Below are 18662 nucleotides of genomic sequence, written 5' to 3'. Positions count from 1 at the left end.
CTTGATTATTAGTCTGCCATTTAAAAATTCCTCATAAAATAAAAGGCAGAAGCAATTTTGTGTGTGTGTGTGTGTGTGTGTGTGTGTAGCAAAAAAAAAACTGGAAACAGACTAAGTACTTATTTAATGATTAGGGGACAGGTGAACAAACTGTAAGAGATAAAGGTAATGTAAAAGATTGTCCCAATATTCATTGAAAAACCAAAACTTAATTCAGAAAACCACAGTTAGACTTATATAAATGCATATCAGAGGAAATAATTAGAAATGGGAGATCAGAAAAAAAATATCTACAATAATGAATATTAAAACAATGTTAAAAGCAAGGTGAGGAGGTATTTGTAGCTTGTAAAATCACTCCATCAGACAGAGACCTCAGAGGATCATTTTTTAAGATGGAAGACACCCCAACAATATTAGAGTCCTCAGATCGGTATCACAGGTATGTTGTAAGAATTTGCAAACTCAGTTTGTCTCCAAATATTTAATACCCAGCAGGCTAAATTCTAATAGAATTTAGCAAAAAACTAAAACAAAATAGAACAAAATATAAGAAAAAAGATAATTTTATAGGAAAAAGAAAATTAGGTACCTCAAGTCATTGATATGCTAATTTTATTAGGGGTAATATAGTAGTAAAGATGGAATTGCACTCATTACCGAGTTCTATAGCATAAAGGTAGAATTGAGGAGTGGTCTTAGGGGTAGAGTTGAGGAGTATTAAATTCTATGGCTTAAAGGTGCAGTTGCAAGCACCCCATTATTGGATTCCATGGCTTAAATTGTAAACTTTGTTATTTTTGACCAACAGATTGTTATATGATAGCCAGCATGGTTTTTGGCACTCCCGAGATAAAGTAGACTTAGGATTATTACTACATCCTCTCTAGTAGCCACACTACACTTATTTGATTCAGTTTGAGTAGGAAATGGTGAGCATCCTGCCCAAGGTTATAGGTTAGAAGTGGTACAGCCACAGAGTTCCCTGGATTGGTAAACCAGTATTCTTGCTTTCTGTGCATGAAAAGATTGCTATGGAGGTTTGGTTATATGGTTTTCTATGTTACTAAGTGGTGTGTGAGTGTGTGTATGTGTGTGTGTGTGTGTGTGTGTGTGTGTGTGTGTGTGTAATATGTAAGTGTATGTATGCGACAGGGTGTTAGAAGATGAAGGGGAATGACTTTGGTCTAAAAACAACAAAAAATAAAACAAAAAAACAAAAGAAAATCATAGATCATTATGCTCAGTTGAATTCTGGTTAACTGAAATTTTACTTGTATTGTCTATGATGCTAATACAATTTTTCAAGGACAAAGACAACATTGCCTTTATACATATAATTAGTCTTCATCTTTGGGATTCTCTCCAAGTCACTATTTCTACTACTGATCCATCATTAATAATTTAGCTGCCTATTCTCGCTTCAAAGCAATGAATGATCAGATCTTAAATTTCCTGGATTTTTATAGCACACGGATTAGAGCTGTTACCAAATACTTCATTTCAATGGATTAAAGAGAAAGATGATAACTCATTCTATAATCAGATTTGAAAGGGTTAACAAATTAAGATGATAAACATGCAGTATGAAACACATTTTTAAAAATACAAAGAAAATGCATCTTACCAACAACTTTGAGTTCTGCACTTGAATAAATGAGTCCATGTTTGTTTTCTGCTATGCATTGATACATGCCGGAGTCATTCACATTAAGAACAGCTATTGAAAGGGCCCCATTTTCTAGTTGCACTCTCTCCTAGGCAGTGGAGGAGAAATGTCTTTATCTATAAAAGCTCAATATACTTTAACAAAATAAAAACAAGAACTATTGAAAGTATTACTTTGGATCAAATCTATCCCAGATTTCTCTCACTTATGAACCTTACGAAAGATCATCAGAGTCTACTTTGACAATATAAATTGACATTAGTTTGAATTTAAACCAGGAAGCCAGCTAATCTTTTACCAATAAATTGGAATTGGTCCTCTGAAGTGCTAAGATAGATCAAATAGCCTAAAAGTGATCAGATCCTACAACTCATAAAGCACAATCTAGGAATACATGAGACAAACCTGTGACATTCTGAATAATTTTCATGTCTCACTAATGTATCCAACTTCTAAATAGATAGTTCCATAAGCTTTAGCTTTTCTATTCAAGCAAAAAAAGAGGTTTTTTTTTTTTTTTTCTTTTGCTATTTTTTAAGCATGCAAGTTGAAGGTTGGGTAAAAACTAGGTACATGGAACAAAAGATACTTAAATATGGAGACCATGAATATTTATCAAGGTGATTATGGAGTGTGAAATATAGACAAGTACTATGCCTGAGGAGCTGAAGGAGCAAGGTTGGGTTAGCACTAAAAGCAAACATCCTAGCATAATTAAAAAGTGCATAGAATAAGTGACTGAAAAAATAAATGCAAAAGTATAGGAATTGCTGAGTGATTGACTTATTAATTTCTCCTGCAATCTAGCAAAGGGATAGGGCTAGAGAAAAGAAATATGTATTTAATATTCATTACCAGTAGAATTACTATAAGCCAGTAGACTCTTCTTATAAGGCAGTCTGTTGTTTTCAGGAAAAGTCATAAAAATGATGAACCTTTCTGACCTGATAATTATCTTACTGGAATTATAACCTAAGTATATTATTAACAGCAAATAGAGCTACCTGTTCAAAGATATTTATAGCCCCAGTCAATTCAATTTAAAAGAATGCTCATTAAAATCCTACTTTGTGCAGAGCACAAAGGCAGGTGGCATTATTTCTAATTTCAAAAATTAAAAAAAAAACCAAGAATTTAAAAGAAATAACAAATTACACATAATTAATTTGCAGTTTCATGAACATTATCTCTCCCCCCATGCTAGGAAATTCTTGTTTCATTTCTTAACTTCAGAATAAAATAGATAAAATTTTAAAAAATGGATGCCACCTAATGCTCAATAAAAAATGACATATTTTTAGTTTGGACTTGCTACTGTATTATGATAAAAAAAATAGCTATAACAAATGCTTTGATTTTTCTGTCCACTATTAATTTCATAGATGAGGAAACCTATTCTATTAATGCTGATCAGAAACCACTTTGTAATTTATACTTTTAGATTGTTGCTTGAGAGATTAAGGTGCTTGTTCAAAATCATATAGCAAAAATATTAGCCAAAGCAAGGTATTCTTGATTAACATTACCTTCTGTGTATACTGACTTTTCAAAAATATCAAAGCATATTAACCCAATGGGATACTTTAATGCTGTCATGATCAAATATGAACCATATGGAAGAATGTGGAATGGAAGAATATCTTTGTAAAATAACACTAAGTTAAAGTTCAAAATAACTCTAATTTCTGGAAAATAAATGGAAAAACAAAGACTTGATTCACTTAAGTTTAAACTCTTATGAATGTATTGTCTGTGTCAGAATGCCTTTAAAGTAATTCAAGTAATTACAAAGCAAGCTGAATTGGTTATATTAATGTTTTTATATTGTTTATGGTAAATTTTTTTATTAAATACATTTTATGTTGGGGATTTAGATCAATAATACAGAAACACATCCTTCTCATGGGCTTGAGTAAAGATTTAGGTCTTGTCAGGGCAAGCCCTCACTTTCATATCCTGCCTATTTATTGAATTGTAAGCAAAAACTAAGAAAAATCAACAATATTTTTGAGCAACCACTTCCCTAGTAAAGCTTCCAGAAACCATTTAATGTGACAGAAGGGAAGATGAGTCAATCCACTTTACCTCTATCACCAGGCCATCTCCGTTCTTCAGCCATCTGTAGGATGGCTTCGGTTTACCACTTGCCCGGCATTCCCAGTATAGGTTGTCCTCCACAGCAGCTTCTACATCTTTTATCATCTGAACCCAGTGAGGTTTTGCTGCAACCCCCGCCCCCCAAAAAGAGGAATTAATATGCAAATAAAATTTGAAAATCTTATTGTGAGAAATGCAGAATATATAGATTATAATTTATTCTCACACTTCCAAATAACCCAAATATAGCAAGAAATCTAGAGCTTTTTCTCAAAGAAGAATCATGCTGCTCCTTCTGAATTTTTTCTAATTTAATCATCTATAATTTCTCAAACATTAAATGCCAATGTAATATTCTGATGAGCGTCCATGGTGAGGCAACTCAGTCATGACCTCATTTGAAGATTAACTGAGCTCTAACTGGGCTTTCCTTCTTTTTCATCTATTTCTCACAACTCTAAGGTGGCAAAGAAGACATGAAACAATAGAATAAGAATCCAGTGACTTTCCTAATTTCCCAATTTTTTATGAAGAAGCCAAATACACTTTCTACTCTTAAGTTGTTGCCCAATGTTTTACCATTCCAGGGGAAAGGGAGGAAGAGAAGAGATGTAGGATCTCTACTAATGCTTCTGTGTCCCTTATCGTTGGACAGTTGAATGATCCACTGTAAGTCAGCAGGATGGAACAGCAAATTAAAGATGTGATGGTTAATCTAAAACTCACTGTAATTTCCTCCAGCAAATGACATTAGACTATCGGGGAAGAAAAGTTCCTTTTCCTCCTAAGTCTCTGCTTGTTTCATAATTATTTGTTGGATTCTATTACATAAAGTTCCCCCACATGTGTGCCTGACAGCAACCAGAAGATAGATGTACTGATACTTAGACTTGATTTTTCTTCCCAAAGGTATTTTGTACTGCAAGATCACACTGAGTGACAACTTACAATTCGTTTCTTGAATGGCAGCAGATATCAGTCTTAATTATGCACTTAGATTTAACATCCATAGGGAAGAAACTTCTATAGCTCAAGAAAAATATTTCTCTCAAGTTAGAAATAACTCTTAATTAAATGCAAGTCAGAGAACACTTTACTTACCTCTATATGAATTAAAATCAAAGTAGCAAAAATAGATAGATCAGCAGAATTTGAATGATATGATTTTTTTTTTCTCTCAAGGGGAGAAGGAAAAAAGTAACTCATAACTTTAAATCAAGTATGCAAATCACATAGATCATGTATCTCCTTCTTTCCCTCTTATAGGAGATATTTGGGATTTTTTTTTTTAAGAGAAGAGTACAACAGGACAGAAATAATGCAAGTCACTCAATAAAAAGAGCATAGTGTGCCAAGTCTCAGCTTGGGCTTCAGATCCAGCGCTGGTAGGTGAGAAGGCTTACTGGCTTCACATTGCATTATGCATGTGCTGTGTACTGTGGGATTCACATTTGCATCCTGCATATGGAGAAACATTTTATCCATTTCCTCTTAATTGCAACCAAGGGAAGATTTGTCTTTCCATTTCTATTTCATAAAATTCCTTTTTCCAAATTAAATCAAAATGGAAGTGTTGCTATACAACTATTGGGACCAACTGAAAAGGCTGAAGTTGTAATTTTGTATGTGATTCATTTGAAAATTGACTGTTGCCCACCTTGGATTGACTGACATTCAGTTCTCAACATGTTTGTCATTGGAGTGTATTAATGCCACATTAATATTAAAGATAATGCACATATTATATGAGTATCACTAGAAAGGCTGCTTGAAAACAAGGAAATAAAGCAACTCTAGCAATAAAAATAATAAGAACTTAACAAATATACTAAAATAACAGATATAACACATTAAATTTAATAAAATTATACCTAATGATATTTGTACACACATAGCATGGTAATAAGTGTATATAACTGCATTTATAGATCTCAAGTACAAAGCAACACTGCTATTTAATTCAGTAATAGGAATTCTATCTGTCTTCCTCTTCTTTTTCTCCTTTAAGTTAGTCTAGTCAAAAGTGGAAGCCTGTATGTATGTGTGTGTGTGTGTGTGAGAGAGAGAGAGACAGACACACAGAGACAGAGACAGAGAGAGACCTATTGACATTTTTATATATGTAAAATTGATTAACCTCTTCCCTCAAAAACCTTTACAAATGAAGTTTTAAACAGCACCACTCATCCCCACCCACCTCTTGCACTGTCTTCTTACCACCACAGCAGAAATCTCACCAGAGAGCATTCCCTGGAGGATGGTCCTAAAGTCCTATTCTCCTGATTGGTAACTATATCTCCTACAATAGCATTCTGGGAAAATCCCAGACATACTTCATTTTACTGCCTCCTTCCGCTTCCTCTATAACTTTCTCACCAACCACTTTTGTCACTCCTCTACTATATTTTCTTTCCCTAGTTCCTCCCCAAGGAGGAACCAAATCAACTCTGCTATAATACTTCCCTTTGCCCTATTCATTAGTTTAATAACTTTCAAGCACTCTTCCCTGGCCTCCACTCCTCCGAGTATACAGTTTCTCTCATTAGAAAATAAGCAGAGGGCATAAAAGGTCTTTGCTTTTTTATTTATATCCCCAACACTTAGTACAATGTTCAGCAAGCTGTTGACATTTAATTAAAAGCTTTTTCCTTTATTCATCTATTCAGCAATCCCTCATGTCTAAGATAGTAAGCAGGTTGGTTAGAGTGGTAGGATTGGAATCAAGACCTTGCATCCATATTCAAATCTCAGATATTAGCTGTATAACTGTAAAGGATCCTCTTTTATAAAAACAGTTGGGCAAAAAGACAATATGATGATCAATTATAATAGACTCAGTTCTCAGCAATGTGGTGATCCAAGACAATTCCAATAGACTTGGGATGCATCCAGAGAAAGAACTATGGAAACTGAGTGTGGATCAAGGCATAGTATTTTCATCTTTCTGTTTGTTGTTTGTCTGCTTTTTCTTTCTTGTGTTTTTTCCCTCCTTTAACCTGATTTTTCTTGCATAACATGACAAACATGGAAATATATTTGGAAGTATTCTATATGTGAAACCTATATTGGATTGCTTGCTGTCTTGGGGAGGAAAGAGGTGAGAGAGGGAGGAAAAAAAGGGTTAGAACACAGGGATGAATGTTGAAAGTGCCTTCACATGTAACTGGTAATATTTGAGAAAAAAAAATTTCAAAAAAGAATAAAAAATAAAATAAAATGAGATGGAGAAGGAAATAGCAAACTGATATTTCAGTATCTTTGCCAAGAAAACCCCAAACAGGCTAAGAAAGAATCAGATATTGCTAAAAAATGACTGAACAACATGTCTAGGTATTCCTCAGAACTCAGCAAATATGTTGAATTTCTTTATGTACTGAATTCCTCACTTAGAAACACCTGAGCTATTGTTTAATGCAAACTATTAAGTTGAAATTGATGAACAATCTCTTATTCTAAAGTCTTCTTAATTGATTATTTATAATTATATTTTTTCTTGCTCCTCAGGGAGTTCAATTAACTCTCCCCTGGGCAGTAAATGGTAAGTATAAATTATCTTTTTAAATAGAATTCTATGGCTTTCTGGTGCTATTCTATATGTTTAGAAGTTGCCCAATCTTTAAACAAAATGACAAGGAACAGATGTCCATCTAGCTACTAATCAGTGGGCTTTTTGAATTCCCAAGGTTTCTCAGCAAAACACTATTATCCCACTAATGAACTTGAACATCAAAGCTTTAATCAGTTTTTTTCAGAATTCTTCTGAGTTAAGGAGGCAGTTAGTGGATAAGCTTTCTTCAGCTTCTTTCTCTTACTGCAAAATGGATTGATTTTTTTTTTTTTTTTTGGTAACTACATCATTTTCACCACTTGAGATTGCAAAACACAAGTCACTGGATGAAAATAATTCACATCTAAATATTAGTAAATGTGGTATAAAATCTTTGGTGTCAATTCTGGTGCATGCACTAAATAGGGCACAGTTGCTCCACTGAGATCTGTGCTCATATCAGGTTGTGATTATACTCCTTAGAATAGTGATGTTGTTATTGTTATTGTTTTTGCTTAGCACAATGCCTGAGACACAGGAATAAATGTTAATTAAATGACTAGTAATTATTCATTATGGGGAGGTTTTTCTAGTCAACAACAACAATAAGAGCTAACTTTTATATAACACTATTCTAGGAACTGTGCTAAGTTGTTTATAATTATCATGCCATTTGATCTTCACAATAACTTTGAGAGATCATTGCCCTTATTCTTCACATTTTGTAGATAAGGGGTTTAATGACTTGCCTAGTATCACACAGCTATTAAGTTTCTCAACCTGGTTTTGAATATGGGATGTCCTGACTCCAGGCTGTATCCACTGTATCATATAGCTACCCTATACCAAACTTACCAAAGCTAAATTTCCCTAAGTAATTTACTTTCAAAGTCTCTACCCTGTTCAAAACGAATATTAATAAGGACACCGAACATTGAAAATAATAAAATTTACAATAACATACAAATGGATATAATTTATATAGAACTTTAAGGTTTATGGGTAGCAGCAACTGCTTCTGAATATAGGTAGAGGCACTGATAATTCTGTAAAGCATATAGTTATCCAATTCCAATCTCTACCATTATTTCGATATCTAACCATCTTTCCTTAGTTATTTTTTTTCTCTTTGCCAGTCATCCATGGAAAACTAAGCCAAAAAGGTTTGGTATAATGAACCAAAGCTCACAAATGCTACTGACATTCGTATCAGCTATATTTCTATTGGAGAGTGATTGTACTTCTTGGGTATCCTTAGGGATAAATTTCATTTCTTCCTGAGGAAATGATATAGTGGATGAAAACTTAAATGACTAGGAAACAAAGGTTTGATCTTCCCAAGCACATTGATTTATTCAGCAATTCATGACAATTGCCCAACAAAGGAATAGCCATCACATTTTAGGCCTAGACCTAAATACAGAGAAAGAGAGACTTTTATAAATTAAAAGCCATTAATCAAATAAGTCTAATTAATTAAAAGGATGAAAGACTAGAGACTCTCCAAGTTGGGAGGGAAAAGTGGGCAGATATAATACTCTGAATCTGGAAAAATCAGTTTTACTCCCCCAAATATCTGTAAAAAAATAAAAAATATATAGAAATTAACTGATTGATCAACATGTGGCTAGTATTCAGATAAGACATTTGGGTTGCTTGAAATTTATAATTGTGAGAAAAAAATTGCATCAATCTTTGAATCTAACCATGTTTCTGGTCAACATAACCTGGGTCCTTAGTTAAGGGTCTTTAAATAGCAAAAAGAGGTTGTTCACATTTCCAGTATTGCAGGGCTAAGTTCAAACAGTGCAATAAGATTTTCTCCCAATTCCCCAAAACTGAATAAACTTTTCTCACAAGACAGAACTCAGACAAAAGTGAAGAGGAAGGGAGCTAAGTTAGCTTCAGAATTGAATCACAAGATGGAGTCAGTGTTAGTTCACTCAGTTCCCACAATGAGTAACTTCTAATTCCCTCAGTTCCATTATTACTTTGGTTTAGATAGTATATAACCTTTGATCATCAACATTCAATTCTCTCTGGAAAAATATCTTTTTGATTACTAGTCCAAATATAAGTGAATGAACAGTGGTTCAAATTTGAAATTTAGTTATACATATAATCTGATTTTTTTTTTTTGGTGACAGCTTCAACTTCATAGCTAAGAATCTGAGTATAAATACAAAATAATAAGTCTTCCTATCACTAGGTCCTCCATTAGTGAAGGCACTGAATTCTGTTGACCAACATTCTCTAGGTAAAGTACTTGTCCCAAATCTTTCAAGCTAATATGTGTATGCAGAAGCAAAGGCTTGACTCATTCCACATAGTTGCAAACTGGAATATGTATGAGACTTTTTACCACGTTTTTAGCACATTTGTAAAAGTTTGTACATTTTTTAATATGTCTAACCATTTCTAAGTGACTTCAAAGGGTTTAAAGTATATTGACATTTCCTGACCTGGTTTTGATTTTTAAAATCATATATCCATGAGTAAGATCACTCATTGTTTTTAGCAACACTAATAACCTTTAAACCTCAGCATGGGAATGAGGGGAGACCATTCTTTAATCTCAAGGGTTCTTTGAAGTTGGTCACCTTAGGAGTGCTTCTTTTATTTTTTCCAGTTAGTGGTCCCTCTTTCCTTGATATTATATATGTCTTACACACTTTTTTCAAAGCTGTGTAAAAACTATCACTTGTCAATCAACAATTTCAGACCAACTTCTCTATAAGTGATCTAATAATTTTGTAGTCTCTCTTTGTGTTCTTCCAGTATCATTCCAAAAACAATGAAGTCTCCTAGGTCACAAAACCTTCCATATAATTCATATCTCTGACTATTTCCTCTATCAGCTGTTAGAAAATGGCAAGCATCCCTGAGTTACCTTGAGGCATATTCACAAACTAGAAAATCCAGTAGAGAAGATAAAAGAATTGTACTAATATTCTCTCTCTCTCTCTCTCTCTCTTTCCTCTCTGTCTCTCTCTCTGTCTCTCTCTCTGTCTCTCTCTCTCTGTCTCTCTCTCTCTCTCTCTCTCTCTCTCTCTCTCTCTCTCTCTCTCTCTCTCTCTCTCTCTCTGTCTCTCTTTCTCTCTCTCCCCATAAATCCAACACTAGCTAAATACAACAATCAAAACCATGAGAATGTGGAGAGACATTGCAGACAGCACAGATTATCTCCTTTTATTTAAAACCACAGCTATAAGTAATGCATAAAAGTCTGCTACATTATATGATGCCATTAACCAATATATTCTTAATATTATTTGAGAGATCTTCCATCTCAGATAAAAATTATTTCCAAGGGTTTGATAAATAGTATGGAGTTAGTAAGGGGTATTCTATGTTTTTTTAAAAATTATTTTTATGGGGGCAGCTAGGTGGCGCAGTGGATAGAACACCAGCCCTGAATTCAGGAGCACCCGAGTTCAAATGTGGTCTCAGACACTTAACACTTCCTAGCTGTGTGACCCTGGGCAAGTCAGCCTCAAAAAAAAAAAAAAAAAAAAAAAAAAAATTAGTTTTTATTGATGCTTTTTATTTTCAAACCATATGCAAGGATAATTTTTCAATACTGACCCTTGAAAAATTTGTGTTTCAATTTTTCCCTTTCTTATCCTGACCCTGTCTCCTAGATGGCAAGTAATCCAATATATATTAAACATGGTAAAAATATATGTGAATCGAATATGGTCATACATATTTGTACAATTATCTTCCTACGCAAGAAAAATCTGATCAAAAAGGAAGAAAAATGAGAAAGAAAATAAAATTTAAGCAAACAACAACGAAAGAAGTGGAAATGCTATGTTGTGATCCACACTCAGTTCCCACAATCCTCTCTCTGAGTGCAGCTGGCTCCTTTCACCACAAGATCATTGGAACTGGCCTCAATCATCTAAATGTTGAGAAAAGCCACATCCATCAGAATTGATCCTTGTATAATCTTGTTGCCATGTACAATGATCTCTTGGTTCTGCTTAGTTCACTTAGCATCAGTAAATGTAAGTCTCTACAGGCCTTTCTGAAATCATCCTGCTGATCGTTTCTTAAAGAACAATAATATACCATAACTTACTCAGTCATTTTTCAACTGATGGGCATTCATTCAGTTTCCAATTTCTTGCCATTACAAAAATGGCTGCTACAAACATTTTTGCTTATGTGGGTTCCTTACCCTCCTTTAAGATGGAGATATCTTATGAACTAATTATCAGACGTATACTCTATAGCTCACTCCTGCAGGAAGAATATGCCTATTCTTTTGAGTTCTCATCTCAAGCTATTCTTCTATTTTTCAGAGAAAGGAAATTCATCAAAGTGAAATAACTTCATAATATCCAGCCTTGATTTTGAAGTATTAATGCTCACATAATGGTGACTGATATAATTTTTTTTCTATAATGTACTGTGCAAGCTATATGATGATTAAAGTGTGTAGATATATTGAAATTATGAAGACTTGAGTTTAAATCCTATGTTTAACACTTTCTAGCTAAGACTCTAAGCAAGTCACCAAACCTCTGTTCTCTAATTGTCTTAGTTACCTCAACTATAAAAGGTGGATAATAATAAATACTATAGCTTAAGGGTATTGTGGGAATCAAATGAGGTAATTACATTGTTATATACAAGCACACATGTATTAAAATAATATTACAAAGCACTTAGCATGGTTTCTGGCACACAGGTAGTGCTATATAAATGCTTATCCCTTACACTCTCTCTCCCCATTACAATATGAGCTCTTTAAAATCAGAGGTCATGTTTTTGTATCTCTAGCATTTAGCATAATGTCTGGCCCAGAGGAAATCTTACTTGATTCTTGTTGAATAAGATTGACTAGGACACTGTAAAGTATATCAAGTGGCAAATATGAGTCACCTTTATTATTTAGACCACCAAGGACTAATCCTATCTTAGATCATACATTGAGGAAGACTCCAAGGAGGAATTCAGGTCCAGATCTTCATAATATCAGATTAAAAATTCATCCACTATAATAGGCCTATGATCTGGGCACTTTTAAAAAATGAACGGTATATACAAATTAAAACAGTTCTAAAGTACTACTTCATACCTCTCAGATTAGGTTAATATGACAGAAAAGAAAAATGATAAATGTTGGAGGGGATGTGGGAAATTTGGAATACTAATACATTGTTGGTAGAGTTATGAACTGATCCAACCATTCTGAAGAACAACCTGAAACTATGTCCAAACTATTATAAAATTGTGCATACCCTCTGTTCCAGCAGTATTACTACTAGATAAGTATTCCAGAGAGATCAAAAAAAGGAAAAAGGACCTATCTGTACAAAATTATTTATAGCAGTCCTATTTTTAAATAATATTCATTTTTTCCCAAATACATATAAGGATAGTTTTTGTAAGACTGTGATTTTAATTTTTCTCCCTCCCTTCCTTACTTCCCCCTTTCCCAAGACAGCAAGCAATTTGATATTGATTAAATATGTCCTTCTTTTAAACATATTTCCACATTTTTCATGTTGTGCAAGAAAAATCAGACCAGAAAGAAAAAGAAAAAGATTAAGAAAAAAAAATAAAAGAAAAAAGTGAAAATACTATGCTTTGATCTGCATTCAGTCTCCATAGTTCTCTCTCTGTATGCACTTGGCATTTTCCATTCTATGTCGATCAAAATTTTCTTTAATCATTGCATTTCTGAGAAAAGCCAAGTCCATGACAGTTTATCATCATATAATCTTGCTGTTCTCTTGGTTCTGCTCATTTCACTCAGCATCAGTTCATGTAAATCTTTCCAGGCTTTTCTAAAATTAGCCTATAGCAGTTCTTTTTATAGTGGCAAAGAATTGGAACTTAATCAACTGGGGAATAGCTGAACAATTTGTGGTAAAGGATTGTAATGACATTGTGCTACAAGAAATGATGAGCAGGTTGATTTCAGAAAAAAAACATGGAAAGACTTACATGAGCTGATAAAAAATGAAGGGAATAGAATTAGAACATTGCACACAATAACACAATAGTGCATGAAGATGAATTGTGAATAAATTAGCTATTCTCCAAAATACAGATGTCCAATAATTCTGAAGGACTTGTGACAAAAAATGCTATCTCCAGATAGATATTTTTTCTTTTTTAATTTTTTCTTGTTTTTTTTTTCTTTTTGTTTTTTGTTTGTGTGTTTCATTATAATATGGGTAATATAGAAATATGTTTTGTATGATTGTACATATATAGCCTATATCAAATAGTTTATTGTCTCAGTGAGAGGGGAGATGAGGGAGGGAGAAAATTTGGCACTCAATTTTTAAAAAATGAATGCTAAAATTTTCTACATGTTATTGAGGAAAATAAAATATTATTTTAAAAGTTCTAAAAATGAACAATATACAGCCTTACAAATGACTCCTAGTATATACCTCTTTCCCTGAGGTCAGATTTACAGGCTTCTCTGGTTTTTTATTTATTTTTTTTACTCCAATTTAAGAAAAAAATTGCTAGGCTGGAAAAGATCTGAGATAGGCAAGTACAGTCTCCCTCTAGAGTGAGATGAGAATGTTCTATCAGGGCTTTCTTTACATGAGATATTTCAGATTGTATTATTTCTAATATTAGTTTTAAATTAAAACTTGTGATAGTTTTGGAAGAGGGCAGAGAATAGGATAGTAAAGAGGATAGGAGGAAAATGGCTTGGGGAAAAACATGGGGAGAGGGAGAAAGTAGATTAATAAGACCCATTTCAGGATTAGAGTTTGTTTTTTCTTTCTCTTTAAGAACAGAAAAAAACAGCCCCCTAATAATGATTTTCTGAGAGTATTCTTCACACCAAACCAAAATTATAGAAGATCTTTGCTGAATCTAAATCAAGTTCCCAGCAGATGGTTCTAAACCATACTTGTCATTGGGGGTCGGGGTACATGGAACACTGGCAACACAGGAGTACAGGAAGGGACTTTCTTCCTTTGTCTCCTTGCCCAGGGTCTCTTTCTGAGTCATGGAGTCAGAAGTTTTCAGAAAAAAAGCCATAAATAGTAAGTTTTGAGCAAATGTTGCCTTCAGGCATGTAGCTGACAGTCATTGTGGGGTGAGGTGGGCAGGAAGCCCAGGACACCAATACCAATGCAAGGCTGTTTCTGGGGAGACTGTCTGGGGAGTTGGGAGGGCACAGCAGGGAAGAACTTATCCCAACCCACCATCTGTTAGCTTCCTATTTTAATTATTCGTGTTAATTAGGTGTTAAGCCTTGTTGTTTCTATGCTGATGAGAGGCTGTAAGGGCATTCAGGTTTGACATGCTCCAAATCTGGATCCCATTAACCCTCCCGTGTTATAGCTCTATATAGGGGCTGTTTGGTGGCCTCTTCCCTTTAACTACATAGCTGGTGGCTGGACAAAGGCTATTTTCTTTCTTTCAAGTGATAGGAAGGATCTTTTTAAAACCTTTATTGATTGACATACAAGAGGTTTAAGCTAGGAGCTGACCAGCACGTATTAGTTATTAGACAATTGGCTGTGAAATTACTAATTTATAAAAGATCAGGGTATTTAAAAAAACTATATATAATATAAAATTATAGAAATGTTTGTCAGGCAGACATCTATTTTTAGCAGTGTGACACAGTGGATAGAGTTCAAATTCACCTTGAACATTTGTTGTGTGACCCTCAGAAAGTCAATCAATCTCTCAGAACCACATTTTTTCCCCTGTAAAATGGACATAATATTGAGGATATATATATCATAATAGATAGAGTTGACTTTGAAGTTAAGAAGATATGGGCTCAAGTAGGACCTCTGATACACATCTTGGCTATGTTGCCCATGACAAAGCACTTAATTCTCTAAGAATATAGTTGATTGAGCAGTTGTCAATCTACATTGGTAGAGGATGGAGGGACTTATCTCAATGGGAGTCCTAAACATCAGTGAAGTCACAAGTATAGTTCAAACAATACAAAATAATAGACCAGAAGCAATGGTAACTTCTACCTCAAACAGCTGTAATAATCAAACGAAATACTGCTTAAAAGGTGCTTTTTATAATCCTTAAAGAGCCTTGTTAATTTGATGTTCTTATTGGTACCATCATTCTAATAATTAATTATATTACAATCCTGCAGATATCCCTAGTGTCCTGTGGAAGTCATAATTTATCCCCTGACTCAATCTTTTACACCTCAAATTCTGAGTTATTCTTTATAAAAATCCTGCATGTCATATAAATTCACGTTATTATCTAGATGAACTCTCCCAAAGAAAATTGCATTTAATACAATTTGCTTTTCACACAAACCATCATCCCCATCAGCCTTGGCATATTTTTAATCAGTCATATATAAAGGCATACATCATGTCCAAGTCTCAAAACTTTATTTTGTTAAATCACATATTTGTATTTCCTATTTTATTTCTTTAACACAGACTATAGGGATGTATATGTGTGTGTATGCACATATGTACATTTAACAGAAGGGATTTGAAAAAATATATCTAAAAATCTTTTTTTTTTTTTAACAAATAAAATCTAAATAAGAATGATACTGTTTCCAAACCACAAACTTATTAAGTTTAATATTTTTTTTATTTAAAAATCAAAGACACAAAACAATATCAAATATAATTTTGGGGGTATCACAAAGTTCATGGACACTCCATACTTTAACCTAGCTTATGTGGTTATTCTACTGGAATAATTGTTATATTTCCAATTTTCTGCTCTCCCCCCCCTTAATAAAGATGACAAAGAAACATAAGAAGATACAAAAGTAATTTTATAATCTAAAGTCCACTACCATTTTTTATATGAAATGATGGAGCTAAATTCCTATCTGATTAGAATCTTAAAAAAGAATCTTATTGAGATTCATTTTTCTCCCCAAACTCCCAGAATAAAACTGAGTAGGAGTTATTTTTAAAACAAGAGGATATATTACAAGCATACCAATGAATTAGACTATCCTCTCTTAACTATAAATATATATATATATATATATATATATATATATATATATATATATATATATATATATATATACACCCAATTAAGAGTGACCCATAGACACATAAACTATACATATAGAAGATATAATAATAGACTATAGCAATATTTTAGTACATTCTTATTATTTTATGAATAAGGAAACTGGTTTAGAGAAGTCAGCTTGTTCAAGGTCACTTACCATAATAAGTGAGACGCCCTCTAGCAACATTTTTTCCCCTTGAATTTTCAGCAATACATTCATATAAACCAGAATCTTCCTGCTGGAAATTTGGGATTTCCAGCATGCCATTTGATTTCCTCATTTTAATTTTACTGGAAAATGGTAATCCATCACTTCTTCTCCAATTGATCTGAGGTACTGGACTAAAAGTAGATTATGAGGTTATTTGCATCTTCTAAAATTAAAATCAGAAGCATTTCATGGAGAATAAGCATATATATTTTGAAGGAAGGAAAACTGGTTCCCTCCTATCACCATGTACAACACTTCTGTTGTCAATGATATATGTAAATTATATTTTCAAAAATTCAAAATAAGTTTTTTTTGTAGATTTATAAGAAAGTTTATGCATTTAATAAATACTTTCTTATGTAGAGAAGAACTGAAAGGAAGAGTTAAGTATAAAAGAGGAATGAAAATACAAAATGTGGAGATTCATTAAAGTTTGCAAAATTGGTTATTTCTCTTAATTTTTCCCATTAAATAGTTTCCATAAAACTAAATAATTTTCATTCAATAAATCGAAAGGAGAGTGGTGACAAAAACAAAAATTTGTTTGCTTTGTTATTTCATCACTTTCCTTTAGCTCTATGGAAATACAGATTGACAAATGAAAAACAAAGGTAAAACTTTTTCAAAATATCATCCTAACCTTCACTGAAATAGATGATTAGATAATTGGTAAATTGCATTAAAAACACTTACTTTCCAAGAGCAAAGCATTCCAATTTTACAGTTGAACCCTTGGCTGCTGGAAGAGTTTCTGGAAATTGAACTTCTATTTTGGGTTCATATTCACCCATCACACCTGCAAAAACCCACAGTACAAAGTCAGTAGTGTTACTGATTTTCTCGTATTATTTTGAACTCTTTATGAGTTCATGTGAATATGTGACATTTCGTACAAAAATTGAAGCTTCTTGAGAAGACTTTTTGTTTTCACTTTGTACTATTGATACTTAGAACCAGTGCCTTGCATGCAATATTGGTGCTTGGGAAAAAAAAAAAAAAGTGAATTGCATTGAATGATATGACATTTTGAACTGAATTATGAATGTCAGATAAATTGATAGAGGACATATATAAATATATAGATATAGATAGATGATAAAGATTTAGATATAGATAACTAGGTGAGAGATACAGATATAGATAGATGATACAAATAAGTAAACAGATTGATAGAAATAGCTAGATAGACATATATAGAAGTAGATGATAGATGATATGAATAGGTAAACATTGATACACAACAAATATAAATAGGTAGATTATAGCTATACATATGGATAGATGATATAAATAGGTAAACAGATTGATCCATGACAGATATAGAAAGTTAGATGACAGATATACAGAGATTATAGATGATATGAATAAGCAAGCACATTGATAGATGATAGACATAGGTAACTATATTATAGATATACAAATGAATACATAAACAGATTGTTAGATGATAGAGAAAACTAGATAGATATTCATAGAGATGACTGATGATAGGAATAGATAAAAAAGTTGATAGAAGATAGAGAAAGGTGGTTAGAGGATATATATATATGGAGAGATGATATAAATAAACAGATTGATCCATGACAGATATAGAAAGTTAGATTATATATATGGATAGATGATAGATTATATAAAATAGACAAGCACATTGATAGATGATAGACATAGGTAGCTAGATTATAGATTATATATCTGAATAGCTAAACAGATTGTTAGATGATAGAGATAACTAGATAGATATTCATAGAGATAGATGACTGATGATAGGAATAGATAAACAAATTGATAGAAGATAGAGAAAGGTAGCTAGATGATAGATATACATATGGAGAGATGATATAAATAGGTAAACAGATTGATCCATGACAGATATAGAAAGTCAGATGACAGATATACATAGATTATAGATGATATGAATAGGCAAGCACATTGATAGATGATAGACCTAGGTAGCTACATTATAGATATACATATGAATAGATAAACAGATTGTTAGATGATAGAGAAAACTAGATAGATATTCATAGAGATGACTGATAATAGGAATAGGTAAACAAATTGATAGAAGATAGAGCAAGGTAGCTAGATGATAGGAATACATATGGAGAGATGATATGAATAGG

At 32.9% G+C, this 18662-nt stretch overlaps 1 protein-coding gene across 1 annotated transcript in view; it reads right to left on the bottom strand.

Moving 5' to 3' along the window:
- The window catches only part of CNTN3 (contactin 3), a 429201-nt gene that overhangs the window by 82778 nt on the left and 327761 nt on the right, over nt 1-18662 (bottom strand). Inside the window, 4 exon segments of the mRNA XM_074284089.1 lie at nt 1628-1757; nt 3755-3891; nt 16486-16670; nt 17233-17335. Coding sequence (XP_074140190.1) covers nt 1628-1757; nt 3755-3891; nt 16486-16670; nt 17233-17335 — 555 coding nt within the window.

This window comes from Sminthopsis crassicaudata, chromosome 1 (assembly GCF_048593235.1).
Source record: "Sminthopsis crassicaudata isolate SCR6 chromosome 1, ASM4859323v1, whole genome shotgun sequence".
Lineage (NCBI taxonomy): Eukaryota > Metazoa > Chordata > Mammalia > Dasyuromorphia > Dasyuridae > Sminthopsis > Sminthopsis crassicaudata.
The sequence above is the reverse complement of the archived record's forward strand: the minus strand, read 5'-3'. Positions and strand labels throughout refer to the sequence as shown.